At 34.5% G+C, this 17,337-nt stretch overlaps 1 protein-coding gene across 2 annotated transcripts in view; it reads right to left on the bottom strand.

Moving 5' to 3' along the window:
- MS3_00005153 (uncharacterized protein) overlaps window positions 1–15,570 on the bottom strand; it is a 45,294-nt gene extending 29,724 nt beyond the window's left edge. The window contains exons 1-10 of one of the 2 annotated variants that reach the window (XM_051213178.1): window positions 15,465–15,570; window positions 15,208–15,432; window positions 15,019–15,165; window positions 13,537–13,585; window positions 9,628–9,885; window positions 8,250–8,506; window positions 6,165–6,350; window positions 3,979–4,167; window positions 2,836–2,946; window positions 629–791 (exon numbers count right to left, since the gene is read on the bottom strand). Coding sequence is in view for 1 of the 2 variants with exons in the window: in XM_051213177.1 (XP_051069131.1) it covers window positions 629–791; window positions 2,836–2,946; window positions 3,979–4,167; window positions 6,165–6,350; window positions 8,250–8,506; window positions 9,628–9,880 (1,159 nt within the window). In the remaining variant the exon portion in view is untranslated. Of the gene's footprint in view, window positions 1–628; window positions 792–2,835; window positions 2,947–3,978; window positions 4,168–6,164; window positions 6,351–8,249; window positions 8,507–9,627; window positions 13,586–15,018; window positions 15,166–15,207; window positions 15,433–15,464 lie in introns of both variants that reach the window. The other variant, XM_051213177.1, reaches the window with a different exon arrangement.
- Between the last annotated feature and the right edge of the window lie 1,767 nt (window positions 15,571–17,337).

Genomic DNA, 17,337 nt, shown 5'->3' with positions numbered 1-17,337 from the left:
TACTGAACCTTTGACTGATGTATTGCATGTTTGAATCCTTGATCACTAACATTAATCCAGGCAAATGGGTATTACCCTTAACACCAACATGAAAAGAGGGACTTATTGCAAATTAGAAAAATTTGGAGCTGATTAGTGAGTGGCTTGTATAATATAAGTCAAAAATGACTAATACAATAATACTGATTTAAAGAGTAGAAATCCACGAGTCATAGGTTATCAGCGTTTGGGGTAAAAAAAACTCAATATATTAATTGATTACGACAAATGACTATCGTAAAGAAGTGCAGTATTTAATAGTATTTTACGCGTACGTGAATCACTCTAGACAAGTTATCAGTCCATTTTTTCGAGACATTATCCACACTTACATTTGACCCTGTCACTTTTTTTGCATGTAACCATGATAGTTCTTACATACGCGTACGTAAGAGAGTGTGTTTGTCACTTACTCTCTTCGTCACATGTCTCAAACTCAATTTCCCTGTCTGGCTATAAATATTGAGTCACGTTGGTTTTTATTATATTAGCACGTAATACATTTTAAAAGATGTGTAACAGCTAAGAGCTATAATTCATATTCTACACATAAAGTTGCTGAGTTAAAGTAACAAAAAATAGAACTCACAGGTATCTACGACATCTGTTACATTTTTATATGATTCTGGAGCTTCTTCCATTACAAGTTTAGGTGAAGCAACTCGTATTGATATACCTTTTTCCTGTAACTGTGCTAAAACATCAGTATAGTCGAGATTACGTCTTGATTTGGCTCGAGATAATGCACGACCCTGAAAGGATAAATAAACAAGGCGAAAAACAGAAAACTGAAATCCAATCACAAATTATGTTGCTTTTTTAGGAGCTACGAAATAAGTGGTAAACTATCCTCTAGGTTTTGCCAAGAAGAGTGGAAAATTAATATCAAGTAATTAAACGACAGAGATATTTAACGCTAAGAGTAGTTGCTTCCATTAACACTATGGGGTATAATTGATAAATCTACTTTTATAAAGTTATATTTTAATTATTTGTTTTCAATTAAGTAACCGTTTCAAACGATTTGCACATTTTAATTGTAAATTATGGTTAACTGTTCGAATCAGAACAACTAAAATAGTTTGGAACTATTGATGTAAACATAAATGACAATCAGTATAACAGACTATTATGTTAAAAATTTATCTGTAGGTCAAAGTACAGTTTGAATTGGTATAATGAGATTAGGCTCGACAGTGAAATTGTCACACTCCCGCTACTTAACGTTCATGTTGTGTGGGTTTAATCGGTCTGATAAAAAGTTCTTATAAATACTGATGAGATACACATCCATTGGTTGATGTTAACCATACACTGTCATATTCTGATTAAATATTTAACGTAACATACTTCAGAATTTGTTATAGTTACAATGATGCATTAATTATTTTGCTTTAGAGTTTGCAACTCAGAATGACTACATACCTTTCATTTGGCAACTTGATTTGTTCTTTCGAACAATAATCCTTTGTTTAATTTTCCACCACCATTATCACTATCATATTTTTTTTATTTTATCTGTTAATTCCGTATTCTTTTACTGATTTGAAGTGTGGCGAACTGAACTGATAACCACCTGTGACAGATCCTATGTTGTCAAGGGATGACTGAATGATTAATGGACCATTAAGCAATTACACTTTATCTTCCGATCTTCCATCCTTTATATAAACCTTTACACTCTATCCTTGTGGAACATATCCTCAGTGCTTAGCTTTTCTCCACGTCATTTCTACTATATTATTTTGATCTCCTTTCCTAGCCGGATTATTGTTTTTATCTCAACGTGATAATGTGGTATGGCAACTTGGGATATCGTATATATTTGTGTGGAGAAAACAGACTAACTGAAATGTCGAATTTTTAGGCTGGAAGCATGTGTACTGACCATATATATTTGTTTAAAAGTTGATTTCATTTGTTATGATTGTGTTATGGACAACGAATAACAGTTCTTAAAATGGAATGAAATAATTTTATTCTACAAATCTTGTCTCATATAAAAACCTAATCAATAGCGATAAACGTATAGTAAATTAATTTGAAGGCAAATATGTAATTTGATTAGGTTATCTTATCAACTGAAATAATTAAATAGGTCTATGAATAAAGGTGTTCATATTTGACTTAATATTACTAAACAAAATCAGAACTAGATAAAGTATAAATCTTACTGTGATTTTAATGTTATTTCTTTGGTATACGAAAATCTAATGATAACTTAGTAATATATATAATCTCATTTAGTCCGCTTTAAACTAACACCTTTGGGTGTGAAGGTTAGTGATACAACGCGATGTTCCGTACTGAAGTAGTGTTTAGGTCCTCAATTCAGTGTCAGGAAGTAGGATGTTTTAATCATTAATTCCCCACCTTCATAAACAATCGGTATATTGCACTAACACTAACTTGGACAGTACTGAACATAGATTTGATTTTATTTGTGAACATTTTTAAAGTATGCACTCTGTTATTTTGTCAATCGAAAATACAGTTTTTAGATATGTCATTTTCGACTGCACACAGGTGACTTTGGTGTACAGCTTTGATTCAATACCTAATTTCTGTAGAAATGCAGAGATTTTGTCATGCACTGATCAAGTCGGAGTCTTTAAAGTTTATTTAAAATCGTACTAAAGATATAAACCACTAAGAATCAGTGAAAAACATATATTTCATTTAAAAAATCTGATACTTTTTGATTGATTTTATGCATAAAGTAAATACTTTACGAGTCGTTTTGACTTGTAAGCAAAAATTATCACAACGTTAAGTATTATTATTATTACTACTTACAGCACCATGACATGTTGAACCAAAAGTTTCAGTCATTGCTTTTTCAGTACCAGTTAAAACATAACTACAAGTACCCATAGTACCACCAATAAGTACAGGCTGTCCGGTAAGCTGTGAAAAAAAGACACTGAATCAATCAAACATCCAACTTGCGAATTGTGGGAAACAAAGACAGAGGTTAAGAATTCTAAGTATGGATTCAATTTAAGGCAAAATAAAAAGGCACTCATATGTAATGAACTACGTACCGATATGCGTTAGAGTACAACAAACAATAAAAGTGTAAGATTTTAAGACGCTATGTAACTACTCGCTCTAAAATAAACGGGACTAGATCCAAATTTTCAAAGTCAAAGCTGGATATTTGTGTACCTAAACCACTAGAAGGTAGTTTAATAATCGTGAAATTTTGTTTTGTTGAATAATTAAATAATATGATGGGAATTTTTCAGAAATTCAATAATATGAGTGCTGAATCGTTCAATACTCTAGGGTTTATTAATATCGATCAAGTGTAGTTAATCGCCAGTGTACAAAATCATCGCATCACATGATTCTCCCTCAGTAGTCACAATACTTTTTCAGTGATATACTTTTATCTAATCTAACGGCACAGTCAGACGTTACCATTGATGTATTCTTTGGCAAGAATTATGAAAGTTGGAATGATTTTCCAAACTTGTATCAACTGAGTTAGTAGCCGACATAACCATCTCTAAAATAAGTGAAGAGTATAGCGTAAAGTAGTTCACTCAATATTGCTCTATGGCTGTTAAAAACAGTCTATGAAAACAGAAAGCTGCAATCTTTTGATCATAGGTGTTTGAAAAGTATCGCTTGTCAAATAACAGAGTGGGCAGTAGTGAGGCAAGACGTACGGTTGAGTAAAGTTGACAAATATCGCAATATAACTAAAGTTAGAAATGCGAACGAATGGATAACAAAGCAGTGGCCCTGGCACTAAGCTATCATTGCAAGGCTCAAAGGTCCTCAACAAAACCGCGTATTCGTAGAGCTGAACAGTCCCATAGGCAAAACAGATGCCTAGTAACTTCCAGTTCTTAACTGCTATTCGTGAAATAAAACTACAATTATAGTTATCAGCCGTTAAATCACGTGATTTCAACATAAACAAATGCTAACCTGATAATCAACAGGAATTAAGGGATGATGAGGTGGAAATGCTCGAGTAGATCCCTTGCGATGAACTAGTAAAGTTTTTATTTTGCCATCTACCCAATGTTCTTCCACCTTAGCGATATTATGTGATACATCGTATATAATCTGCATATCTAAATCGTCCGGTGTAGAATGGAAAATTTTCGCAAAAGCCTATAATAAAAATAAATACATGTTATAGTAGTAGGTGAGGCTGACGAAAATGACGAATTCAAAAGTGAGATAAAGCCATTTTAATAATATAACAGAATAAAGTGAATATGCGATATGATATTGTACCACTAGTATGGTGAGAACAGGTAAATCTTGTAGAGATAATCTACACCGATAACCGAATGAAATGCTACCTAATTATAAAGCTTTTTATTATGCATTCAAAAACATAAAATGTAAGGATAAAACGATTATAAATTGGAGTGAATGGTTGCTGTACTCGACTTTATATTATTATGTCGTTGACTTGAATGGAACTTCATCTACCTCGATTTGAGAGGTCGGATAGAATAATCAACTAACGCACAAAAGTATGCTTGAAAGCCTAGCAAAATACTAAATACTTTGTGCTTTATACACTATGTATTAGAATATGTATGTTGGGTTTTAAGGGTTGTTCAACTGGTTCCACTTGTATACACAGATGGATTGCGATTTGTAAAGAGACCTCCTTAAATCGAATGGATTTTTGAATGAACTATGTACGAAATTTTAGGGTAAATAATCAGATTTTGTTGCTTATATATTAACACCAAGGAGATCATACAAGCATCATTCAGTGCTGATAAAGCATAACTAATCAAATGATCATTTTAGAACTTTGATAAAAATTCACTAATGATGGAAGTGTAGTGAAGGAGAACACATGTGAGGACAACTGAATTAAATTTAGCACAAAATTACAGAATTACTTGGTAAAATAGAAAAACCATATAGTAAATCGTTAATTTGCAAAATATCATTCCATCATATCAAACCGGACTGTTGCCGTTGCAAACATCAATCCATTGTCTCACATTTCATTGTTCATGCGGTTTCTTACAAATTCCACTGTGTTCTCGCTCTTCCTTTCTTGATCTTCCCTCATCTTCTGCTGCCAGACATTACATTCTTTAACTCGCGTTATATACTACTTATATCAATATAAGTAGCATGCACCACAGAAGGACTTGCTTAAGTGAGAAATGACAGCTTTTTGTTCTACTACAGTAATCTCCAAAAAGAATTTAGTTTTGGCAATAAATCATTAGGTTAACCCGATTAACTGCGTTTTCATAATGTGAGGTTCACGCACATTTCTTTTACAATATAAAATCCTTATATACAAAGACAAGGGCAGTTATTTAAATCTATATATTAACGCAAACTTACCATGACATAATCATAAAGAGAAGAGTAGAAGAGTATTTAGAAAGAAAGCAGTCAAATCAAATATGTCAAATAAATAGTTATTACATTTTTGTTTTTTTTTTAAAAAAATGTACAGCAATTACGATTGGCTTTAGTCTGAATTTAAATCTTGTAGTGTCTGGAACCATCCAGTGGTAACTTGATCTCTGTGAGACTTTTGAGAAAATTAAAGTGGGAAAACAGCTGCCTTCCATCCCACGGTGCACGATCATAAACTGAGCTCCCTCCTAGTACTTTTAGCCAGTTGTAAAAGGATCAGGCAATTGTTGCTATATAATCACTGAGTTGACATGAATAAAACACATCCAACCTACATAAGTTGATGTTTTGAAATGCTGTAAGACGACCATCTATTTACTAACATTTAGGAAGTTTACATACACAGTATTATATATATACTAAATAGTACTTGAAGTAAGAGTAATATTAAGCAATGAGATAGTGTCAGTTTTCGTAAATTTTCGCCAAACCCAACAAGGAAATACATTATGCTCACCACAGAACCATTCCTAAAACAGTTAACAAACTCTCCATGGCTTATAAACTTAGAAAATAATTTACTGTTTGTCATTTGTCTGATACTAATGAGTTGTTATTCCTTTGTTTCTATCTTGCATTGTTAACACGTATCCAAAATGTTAACGCTGTGAAAACCCACAAGAACTATACAAATACTCGACAACAATAATTAGCATAAGGTAATCATAGTCTTAATGCTCAGAAAAACGTAAATATTCTAAAATTACCTGTCTTGCAAGAAATGTCATAGAAGATCGATTAACCCAGGCATAGTTGGCAGCCGCTGACATTGCTTTCAAATAATCTTGACCTTCTTCAGAATTAATGTGTGCACAGGCCAACTGCCGGTCATTTACTTCGATTTTATCACGTTTCATTGCTTTTTCCATGGAGACCAAAGCATCTGTTGCAACCTAGGTTAAAAGAATACACAAGGTAATCTAGGTAACAATCTCAGTAAAAGTAAGGACATAAAACATATCACTAAATCATGATATACAAATTATGGTAAAAATCACATAATTAATACCATTTTTCACAAACCTATATATCTCACAAACTGAATACTGGATTTTTCTATTCGGAGTGAAAATGGACAACACAGGATGCACACCAACGACTGGAATTGCCTTTTCATGAGACTATGAATCATAAGTTAAATAGTTAAAGGTACCTATTGAAAAAAGAGTCTCAGAAACTGGAGGTAGATGTTGTTAGATATTCTATTTTTCAGTAGCTGTTTAAATAACATTGACAATGAAATTTCAAACTGTCTACATATATTATACGGCCACATTTTTTCATTGCAGTGGGTGGTTGAAGATGAAGGCAACTGTTTACAAGTCATTCCAAGTGAAAACCCGGAAACTTCCAGACGCTGACTTTAAAACTAGATTATTAAGAATATGATTATTTTAGCTCAATTAAATATTCAGCTAGTCTTTACTAAAAGCTGAAATAAGTGAAAGGCATATATGTACTTTAACTGAAATTTTAAATAAATAACAACAACTTGATGACTGTTTTTTTATTCGTATAAACTTAACCTAGACCTTTAGTTGCTCTGAAGAAAAACGGCTTACTTTCAAAGTTACCATCTTAATATATGGAACATGAAATATCTTTAATTTCACGTCTAGCACATGAGTACTTAAGTACTACTTCAATATCTGAAAGGAAGTATGGAACTCTATCATCCACAACTAAAAATAGTCTAATTAATTTGTGTAAATCGTTTATCCGATCGCAATAAACAAGCTTTTGACGTAAACTATAGAAGACACTGGGTCGTCAATTTACTATCAAACATTTTTGCAACATATATCCAGAAAACAATCATTATGCCGTCTCCACATAATTCCCTTAGTTTTTTTCTGTTAGTGCAAAAACCTTCATCTACCTCAGACAATGGAGGGTGGTCGCGAAATTCCGTGGATCGGTTGAAGTTAAACACCAACACCGTTGGATGCCAGCTCAGTAGTCTAGAGGTTAAGCGTTCACGCGTGGGACCGACGGTCCTGGGTTCAGGTCCCGAGTGCGGACCATGGATCCGCACTGCTGAGGAGTCCCATACTAGGACGAAACAGCCTTCCAGTGCTCCCAGGTTTTCAGTGGTGGTCTAAAATTGATCGATTCATGATTTCTGTTGTAACGTGTGTGACTGCAGGTTTTGATTAGCAGTGTTTATATATCGATCGATTACAGTGACACGGAAAACACGTAGTGAACGACCTAGTGCCCTGATTGGCCCTGCTTCGCTGTCTGTCCTAGCCAGTTGAGTCAAGAACACAAGTCACAGCCTCTGAGTTATGAATCGTTACATTTCAGACATACTATATTTATATACCAAACAAACAAACCACATCGTACCATAAAATAGAAAACAACATTTACACAATATTTAACAAGTGAAACAAATATCGACCAATAGGAAGTGTACATTTAAGGTCCAAGGCCACCATAGACTTAACACGATAATTATTGGTATATTTTTCTGCATATCCTAACAATTTCAATAAACAGCCTTCGTAAAGATTATTATTGGTCACCATAGAAATACAAGGAATATTGTCTACGTAAAACAATACGTCTTGTGATAAAGTTTCGTTTTGAATGGCTAGCAAACTTCTACTTATAGATTTACAAAAGTGGGAGTAAGGAAATAGGAACCAGAAGTGTCATTTTAGTTGTCAGGTAGCAAATTTATCAGAAAACATTAACAACACAGTGTGATCGAGGATACATTTTCACTGATTACTATTAATTCACTATTCAAAAATATAACAATATATTTATAGGATGTATGAACCTACTTGATGACCCATTCCTCGACTCCCACAATGAATCATTAGTACTATCTGATTTAAATGATTGATGCCCATTTTAGTTGCTGCATGTTTGTCAAGAATTTCTTCCACAACTTGTATCTCAGCGTAATGATTACCAGCTCCAAGAGTCCCAAGTTGCGGAAGTCCACGTTTTTTTGCTCGTGAAGAAACTTTAGACGGATCAGCCTGAAGCATACGACCATACTCTTCACAATGCTCCTTATCTTCCGCCCAGACATACCCTAATGTATGAAATTTTTGAAGAATGAATAGTAACATGAGAAGTTATCGGGCCGTGGTCTCGTAACACATTCAACACTGTTTGTTTACTTTACAGGTAAATAAAGTGAATTAAGAAATGTCTTAACTTGAAGTTGTGAAATCATTATTTGGAAAATTATTTTCTACACTTTGTTAACTTATAAAATGAACAAAAATTGTGAAATCACGGACGGGTAACCTGTCACATAATAAAATAATGATTAAGACAAAAAAGTAGTTCATAAAAAGAGATTTGCTAGAGTGATTTCTAATCATAAACAAGATATTCATACTTATCAAATAAAGAACACTAATGTTTATAATGCAAACGTAACAGAATTTTAGATACAAAGACCATAGTACTGAGAAATCAAACAGAAATTATTACAATTCAGCACGAGATGAAAGATGGCAAATTGAATGGTAAGGTTGTAAGGCCTCATAAACTAAAGCAGTTGTGACAAACCACCGTTCCTGTATTAAGTCTTATAAGTATTAGAGATTTTTGTAGTTACTTAGTGTGAAGACGGATACCAAAAACAAGATAAGAATAGGGTGATCCCGTCTGTTATTCAATATTTATGGTCAACAGTTATTCATACCAACAGAGAAGGAAATCAAAAGAACAATGTGCAATCGTTGTAACTGAAGGCATACCTTATTTTTAACAAAACAGCTTTCTACCAATTCACAACTCTAATTCCTATAGGCCACTTTGATTAAATAAACCATTCTGACGAGATGTTATCCCATATATTTGTATGTATGGTTTAATTAGATACCATAATTTACAGGTGAACTGGCATAACCACTTTATGTCATACTCCTAGCATAAAAGTCACAGATATAAACATATACTAATATATCTCATGTGAAAGGAATTAAGGAAAATGATGATCAGTTAACAGATATAAAATAGTTTGATCTTTTTAAATTAAAGAGCAGTTGAACATTCAAAATCGTCTCTCATTTATAAAAACTACAGACCCTCACCAAAGCAACTCCTAAAATATCACTTGTCGAATTATCTGTATTAAATAGTTATTGATTCAAAAACTAGAAACTACCAAAGACTTCTAAGTTAGAATAAAATGTAATTTACCTTGTCTCAGAGACCAGTCCATACCCATTTCTAAAGCTTCTTCCAGAGCTTGAGCATCCATCGGTATGATACCTTTGGAACCAACACCAACAGGAATATGGTCAAACAAAGTCTGAGTTAGCTTTTCTTTCACTGGAAGAACATCTTTTAAATTCAGATTTGTGCGTATAAGTCGGACTCCGCAATTGATATCGAACCCAACACCACCAGGTGAGACTACTGATTTTGGATTGGTCAGGTCAAATGCAGCCATATTACCTTTAAAAATTGGAAGACTTTAAATCGATTCCACATAAATATATCTAAATGCAACATTAATGTTTAATTGAAACGGATTATAGTACAAAAAGACAAAATGGTATTTTACTATTCAAGGACCAATTATAGTTAAAGCTAATACACAAAATGAATTACGAAAACTGATATTAGTGACTCGTTGAATAGTCAATTGAGTTCCCAAATACCAATATCTCATTGAACATTGGGGTCGGTTTGACAAGTTAACATGATACAAATCACCTTTTATTGTACAGATCAACGTTGTCTCGAAAAGAAACATTTACGGAGCATTGTTTTAAGATATAAACTTTCGAGTGCGAAGATATATTTACATTCTACCTGAAAAACAATCATACGATGTCAACAACTATGAATACACATACGATTTAGTACGAACATACATGGTTGTGTTACCCCTTAAACTATGTATGTTTGATTCCCAACGGTTTAACACAAGTAGTGATCGAAGTGGGAGAAAGTTTATGATCAATAATTCAAACAACTGAGCCAAATATTCAGCTAGGTTTGTTAGTTGTTTTAGCTCAATATCAGAAACTGAGTCCTTAAAAGTGCTAGAATAAGAGCACTTCCTCAGAAAAAAAATTTATGGGATACATAATGAAAGTGATAAAGTCATAATAATTGCTTCTTATGAGGTTAGGGAAGTGAGCATTTAAACAGTCAAATAGACCCCATTTTTTCTGCTTATTAGTGAGTTCATAAGTAAATCCGAAGGGAACACAGACTTGTGCTCAATTCACAAGGTAAGCCAGTCAATTCGACTGAACTGTAATTGAACTAGATAACCATGAGACAATTGAACCTTTCTGGTTTTGTTGATTACTTTAGAGGATATTAAAATAATACTGAACTCTTAAATATAAGTAACATTTTATATAAATGTGATCGATTCTACTAATTCTATGGGTCGTACTGACTATGTAATTCACGTCGCTATCTGCTTAGTTGTCTGTATTTCTAGCTGGTTGAATGAAATCCTATTACTTTATTTACTTGGACACAAACATTGGTATAAAAGAGCACGAAAATATAAATGCGTCACACAAAAATTAGGTTGTGAAGAGATAGAAAAGGGAAATTGATTATAAGAAAAAAGAACAATCAATAAAGATTAGTGTATGACAGTGAAATAATAACAATGACAGTAATGATAATAGTAGTAGTAATAATGTCATGCACTGATCACCTTTACGTTTATTCCAACCGGTTTTAGAATCGGCAAATAATGCGCGATGTGGAATCTGCTGAGACGACATTCGTAAGACATGTGCCAACCACCTGAGTCGGCGTTTCAAGGTCGTGAAATCAATTGAATTATCGTAGCTGTACCCGAACACATGATGCTGAACCTCTGCAATATGGTGTTGCGACCGAACGTCAGAAATCCTTCGTAGACAGCAATGACCGGACATTCGCTTTTCATCCTCTCATTTTTGTAAACAACACCCCCGCCACGAGAAGACAGTGAGTAGGACTTCCCTGGCAGAGGCTGTATACGCGTAGCCGTGTGAGAGTATTTCGAGAGGGAGGGGGGGCCACCCCACTCTCGGTCATGCCAAGGCATTTGGGGACCTATCTGTTAAGTGATCTGAATTAGTATACGAGCGTCGAAGTAGATCAGTTTGAATGGAATACGTGGTTTTACAAAGGCTAGCTCAGAATTCGTATTTGGTGGTAGCGTTCAAATCTCGATTAGTCAGTGACTTAAGATCGTTTAGATTGGAGAGGGTTCCCACCAAAGATGAACTGTTGTAGAACTTGGAAAATAAAGGAATACATAGAATGGGAATAAAGGAATAGATAAGTGACCTAATGTAAAAATAAAAACGAGTATTAACAGGTAGTTAAAGCGTGAATAGATCTTCTAATTTTAGTTATTATTTAGTTTGTGTGCAGGCCGAGATACTGTCCGGGTGTCCAAAATGAAACGGGTTGTTTTCTTAGGGAGCCACTCCTCGAACCATTGACCTAGAGATCTAATTCACATTGCAGTGGAGTAACGTTAGTATATACGGTTCCAACATCAGGTTCATGCGTTATTTGCCCCCTCAGGATCCTGTAGCCTATGTGCACCATCGGTTTGAAATCAAGGTTTTCTAGCTACCTTATTTGGATGCACCGTGCCCACCAACCCGGTTAAAGTGCTGGGCATTTACTTTTCGACCTCTTAATTTCGTAGGAACACCACCGCCACGAGGTAGTGAGTAGGACTTCCCTGACAGTGGCTGTACACGCGTGGCCATATGAGAGGGGGAACAGACTTCTCGCACTAAGCCATGTCATGACATTTTGTTACTACCACTGTTTACGTTCTCACTGCGTTTATGCATCCATGATTATTATCGAAGTGAGACTAATAATACTAATCAATAGTACATTCCCCAACGTTATCATAATTGCAAAAGAATAGGTTGTACTTAGGGTAACTCTAAAAAAGGACGTATCACTAGTAAATCTGTAAACATTTTGCTAGACCAGATCAAATAAATGATTTTGTTGATCCTGTGGAACAGTAGTTTGTACCTAATTAGAAGAATACCGTTCGAAATTAACGTATACTCCTATTGTAGTTTGGATGCTGGCAGTCGAATATTGTGATTACTTACACTTAACTGTATATCCCGAAACGACAGGTAGTTTGTGTAATGTTTTAACAGAAGCTGTGATCACTGACTAGGCATTGGTTTTTTTTGTATAACCCATGAAAATTTATGGCAAAGTTTACTGCATTTATGGTGGAAATGTGGGGTTTGTCTAAGTGTATTTACTGACATGTTAGAGCATAGAACATAAATTTGTTAGCCGTTAAGCAGTTACAATTAAACGAATAGACTATTTTATAGGTTTTTGTTTGCCCAGAAGAAAATTAACAACTGCTAACAAATGTTGAACAGGTTTTATATAAAAGGTAATATTAATTGAATACTAATCCCACCAACTAGTGAAACAGATTTCCAGTAACTGAAAAATAAATTTGTATCGGCTATCATGTGACTATAGCAACTGCGTCATTTGTATGCAAGGTAGTGATGAATCTCAAAAGATTAGAAACCATTCATTGCTTGATTATTTCTATAACGCTAAGTCGAATCATGGCTTTAATGATAAGAAATCACAATTCACCGTGCTGAATTATTTGGCTAACATATTATGTTAGTATACAAAATATCAAAGAGTGAAGAGTATTTAGAAAGATCCTTATACAATTAGCAACAACTAAGTATTTAATTTCTCGACTCATCAGTCAAGTAGGATTACGAAAATTTATTAAGCACTCAGGAGCTTTACAATCTTGGTAGTTGCACAAGATGATTACTCGTATAAAGACGCTGGATGATCGATGAAATCGAATAGCAATTAAAAAAGAGAAACAGTGGGATCAAAAATAAAACAGCAGAAATAGGCACTTTTGTTTGAAATAGATTATTGAGATGTGTAAGACCTTCAAGATACATGTAGAAATGTAAGTCCTTGAATTTATTATTAAAGAGATATACCATAGTTACCCACCAAAAGGGGTCGAACATCAAGTTCTTTAGTAAAATATCCCGTTCTTTATGGAAGTTAATATCAAAACTAGTACACATAATCTAATAGTTTGTAACTTACCGATGGCAAAACCATATCCAGAATGTACATCAGGTAAGCCGACTGAACGCTAAGAGAAAACAATAGAACAGGTAAAAGTCGAATTTTTCATACTTCTTTTCGTTGTTGTGTTGTAAATCACCGAAACATATTGGTAACCTTACCTTTAAGATTGACTAATTGGAAGTTACTTTTCGGTTATATTTAGTTAAATTATTTATTCCTAAATTGCTTAAGTAATACGATGCTTTTTAGCACGCAAACAAGAGATTAATGAAGATGAATACCCCAAAAATGATTCGTGATTGGTTTAGTGAACATTGCTACAGTTGGTTGACACTACAGCTACTGTCATTAAAATGAAAGAAAGTGATATTTGTTAGAGATTTCCAGAGAAACATGAGCATTAAAACTATTTGAGAAGATTCATCATTAACAATCTATTAGGATGATTAGCTAGATCGCTAGACAAAGATGAAGAACAATCCAACCGAACTACAACTACCTACCAGTTGCCTAAAAATGTCCTGAATTACAAGAATCATCAGAGCAAGTTATTATATTGTCAACGGATTCGAAAAGGTAAGGGAGGCTGGGGTTGAAGTGATATGACGATATACTTCCATAATTCTGAAAGACTAACCGCTAGGAATCGCTACTGACAATGAAGTAATGGTTGGTGGATAGAATTGGAAAGTCTTTCCAGATACGTCTTAGGCGGATACTCTGCCTACTAATAACCCATATACGGCAGAAAATGTAACTTGATTAATAGTATTCGAAAAACAAAGCAGTTGACTTATCCCTTACTGGAGTAAGGGAGAAGAAACAAGAGAACCAGGTGGACATAATTACTATATCCTCAAGCCATATTGTGTTCCCAAACGCACGCATAAGAGCAAAGTTGCTTTAACTAGGGGTGTTCACTCACAACTTAGATGCTGTGACGAACATATGGGTAAAAACCTATCCTTGTGCAATAAAACCTAGTTAAAAGCTCTCTATAAAATTATATAAGGTTACGAGTCCAGAGTGGCATCTTGTACTTCGCATTTACCTACAAATACTAGAAATAACTGAATATTGGTAAAGATAAACACATGTTGAATTAAGCAAAGAAATATGAGTGGTAATTTGCCAAGTAAACTGACCACCGAAATTGGAGGTTCATTGTGCATCCGATGCTAGGCTAAATTTAAGTTTAAACTAAAAGAGAAGTTCTGACCCAAAAACTATGATCGATACCTATGAGCCATTTTAACTTCGAAAAAAACCTCGCTAAGTGATTAAATATGCCCTGACACCGTTGGTAAATATAACCATTTAGGTGAAAATAAATGCGTCTTAAGTGTGCTCGAGATTTTGTGGTAAGTGGTTGAAGAGCTGAGTGGAAACTCACAATGAAGAAAAACAGAAAACAAACATGAGAGGCTTTTATATATTATTACTAAGTTCAATATCATTGAGAGCGTATACTAAATAATGCGAAGCCACATGACTTACATGAACAATTCCAGGTAACGCTGCGACGTTCCCTATTTGCTTCATTCCTGGTAGAAACCCACCATAATCTCCACTGCGTGTAAAATTTCGTAATTCGTCAAACATAAGTTTTTCAAGAAAGTTATTCACGTAGAAGACACCTTCAACCTATGCACAAGAAAACTCAGCCGTGTGAAGCAGAAGACTTGCATTCATGTTTGGGACAAAACCTTTCTTGATTTTCCAACAAGTTGGGGTGATCTTTTCCAGAAACGCCAGCTCTTGGTCATAAGTTCTCGCCATGATGTAGCGCAACCGGTTGATTAATGCACACTCTGCGTTTAAAACTTACGAGTTTGTCGTTGGCAAACACTCCTCCGATAGCTTATTATGCTCTTCTATGCCTTATCGTCTTTCCTTACTAAAAAGAGTCATCTAGTGCAATATATTAATGAAAATGCAAGTACAATAAAAATTTTGATCCTTTATAATCTTCATCGTGTTTTTAATTATCACCAGCAGTCCTGAAAAAAAGGATATGTAAGTGCATGTCGAAATACACCCGTACACCCGTAAGGACACAAATGGGCGACAGAATGAAAAAACACATTCATGCGTTTCGCAAACATGCGACAACATGTAAACGATTTTTGCACAATGGAGTTTTTTTAGGGGAAAAATGTATCCACATAAACGTAATAACAACAATGATCTTTTTGTTTTTTATTAAGAAATTTAATTATATATATGCATGTCAAAATGGTTTGCGTTCACTTTTTTCACACACCACTACACTGGTGAGCAAGACTTCGAGTAACGCAACCTATCACTATAATCTTTATTATTGTATTCTATACTTATTCTTTTTCATTTTTATCATCGCCTATGTTAATCTGTTACTGTGAACTTTCGTTGCTTCATGTCAATGTTGATTAGCATTTAAACCTAGATAATTCGTTCAATCGACAGAACTAACCAATCAACTACGATTATAATCGGCTATCGTGGTTCTTTAACAAGCATTAGGAGCATGTAAATGCTCCTGTGTAATATGTCTGTTAAAATATCAACCACTCGTGAGTATAGCCACAAGGCAACACGAACGCACATCTGTTTGTAACTTATCCACTGGTATAAATAAGACAAGATTAACTATCGACTATAAATTCATCTTTCTGCTTAACCACTATCCACTAGAATGTTTTGCTTTTTTTTACCACTGCCTGCCTAATTTCCAATTGCTGAGTTCCATGGCCAAACAGAGGATACGAATGCTAGAAATTCACGGTGAGTTTGAACTATAAATTTCCTGCGATCTTAGATCTCGTTTAGACTGTTCGTCAGTCTACAACGCTGTGTTAATCGAAAAATTTAATCAACAGTACCTCGTACATAATCCAGATTCAAACTACTGCCTACTTCATTACTTAAAGGCAAGAGTAACCCAGGCGAGTTTCATAATTTCATTAGATTATTTCGTACTATATTTATGATGCGTGATAACATTTCGTAGTTGCTTTCACGTAAACTAGTCATATATTCTGTCACTGCCGTCAAGTTTTAGTCGAAATCATGTACATTTATGACTCGTTAGTCGACATACTGTGGTAAAACAATATTGCATGTACACGAGCACGCTTAGTCCATGTCCCAAGTGCACACGTTGTCGTACTTAATATGTCACTTAACGCTAGGTAATAAGCTCTTTGCATCAGCCTTTTACGAAATGGCCACGTTACCTGGACCCTCTAAACCTTAGTTACATTGGTGGTTACCATTTTAATTAATGTTTATTATACCCTTTGTATTTGCTAATAATTCACACGGGTAATCATGGCTCCATTTCCTTATTACACAACAGTCATTTTAATTCTACTTTCGGTTTATTTACATGCGATACGGGTTTGGAAAATATCTAAACGTCCTCGAAAATTCTCCACGAACCCAACCATAGTTTTCGTATATGTTTTTATTCACACATCCAACTGTTACGCTAATCATACCTAAACGAACGTTCAGTGCAACTGTCAGTATACGTAAGAACGATGTTATTTAGACTTGACATTGTAACACATCTGAACTATTGTAGTTGTTCTACTTCGATGTCGTACTTCATTTTATGAAGTATTGTTTCCTCGTGGCTGTTATTTAACAGATGATTCCGGTACATCAATCGGCTGTTCAACTACTCGACGATTTACAACCTGTCCAGTTCAATTGGTGGTCTGACGACAATATCATTCGCGCGAATCATCAGTTTATGCAGTCGAGCGAATCTCCTGCAAACTGAAAACGATATTGTCGCCTCTATCCCAACACTGACAGCGTTTTTCACGGGTA

This window comes from Schistosoma haematobium, chromosome 3, assembly GCF_000699445.3.
Source record: "Schistosoma haematobium chromosome 3, whole genome shotgun sequence".
Classification (NCBI taxonomy): domain Eukaryota; kingdom Metazoa; phylum Platyhelminthes; class Trematoda; order Strigeidida; family Schistosomatidae; genus Schistosoma; species Schistosoma haematobium.
The sequence above is the reverse complement of the archived record's forward strand: the minus strand, read 5'-3'. Positions and strand labels throughout refer to the sequence as shown.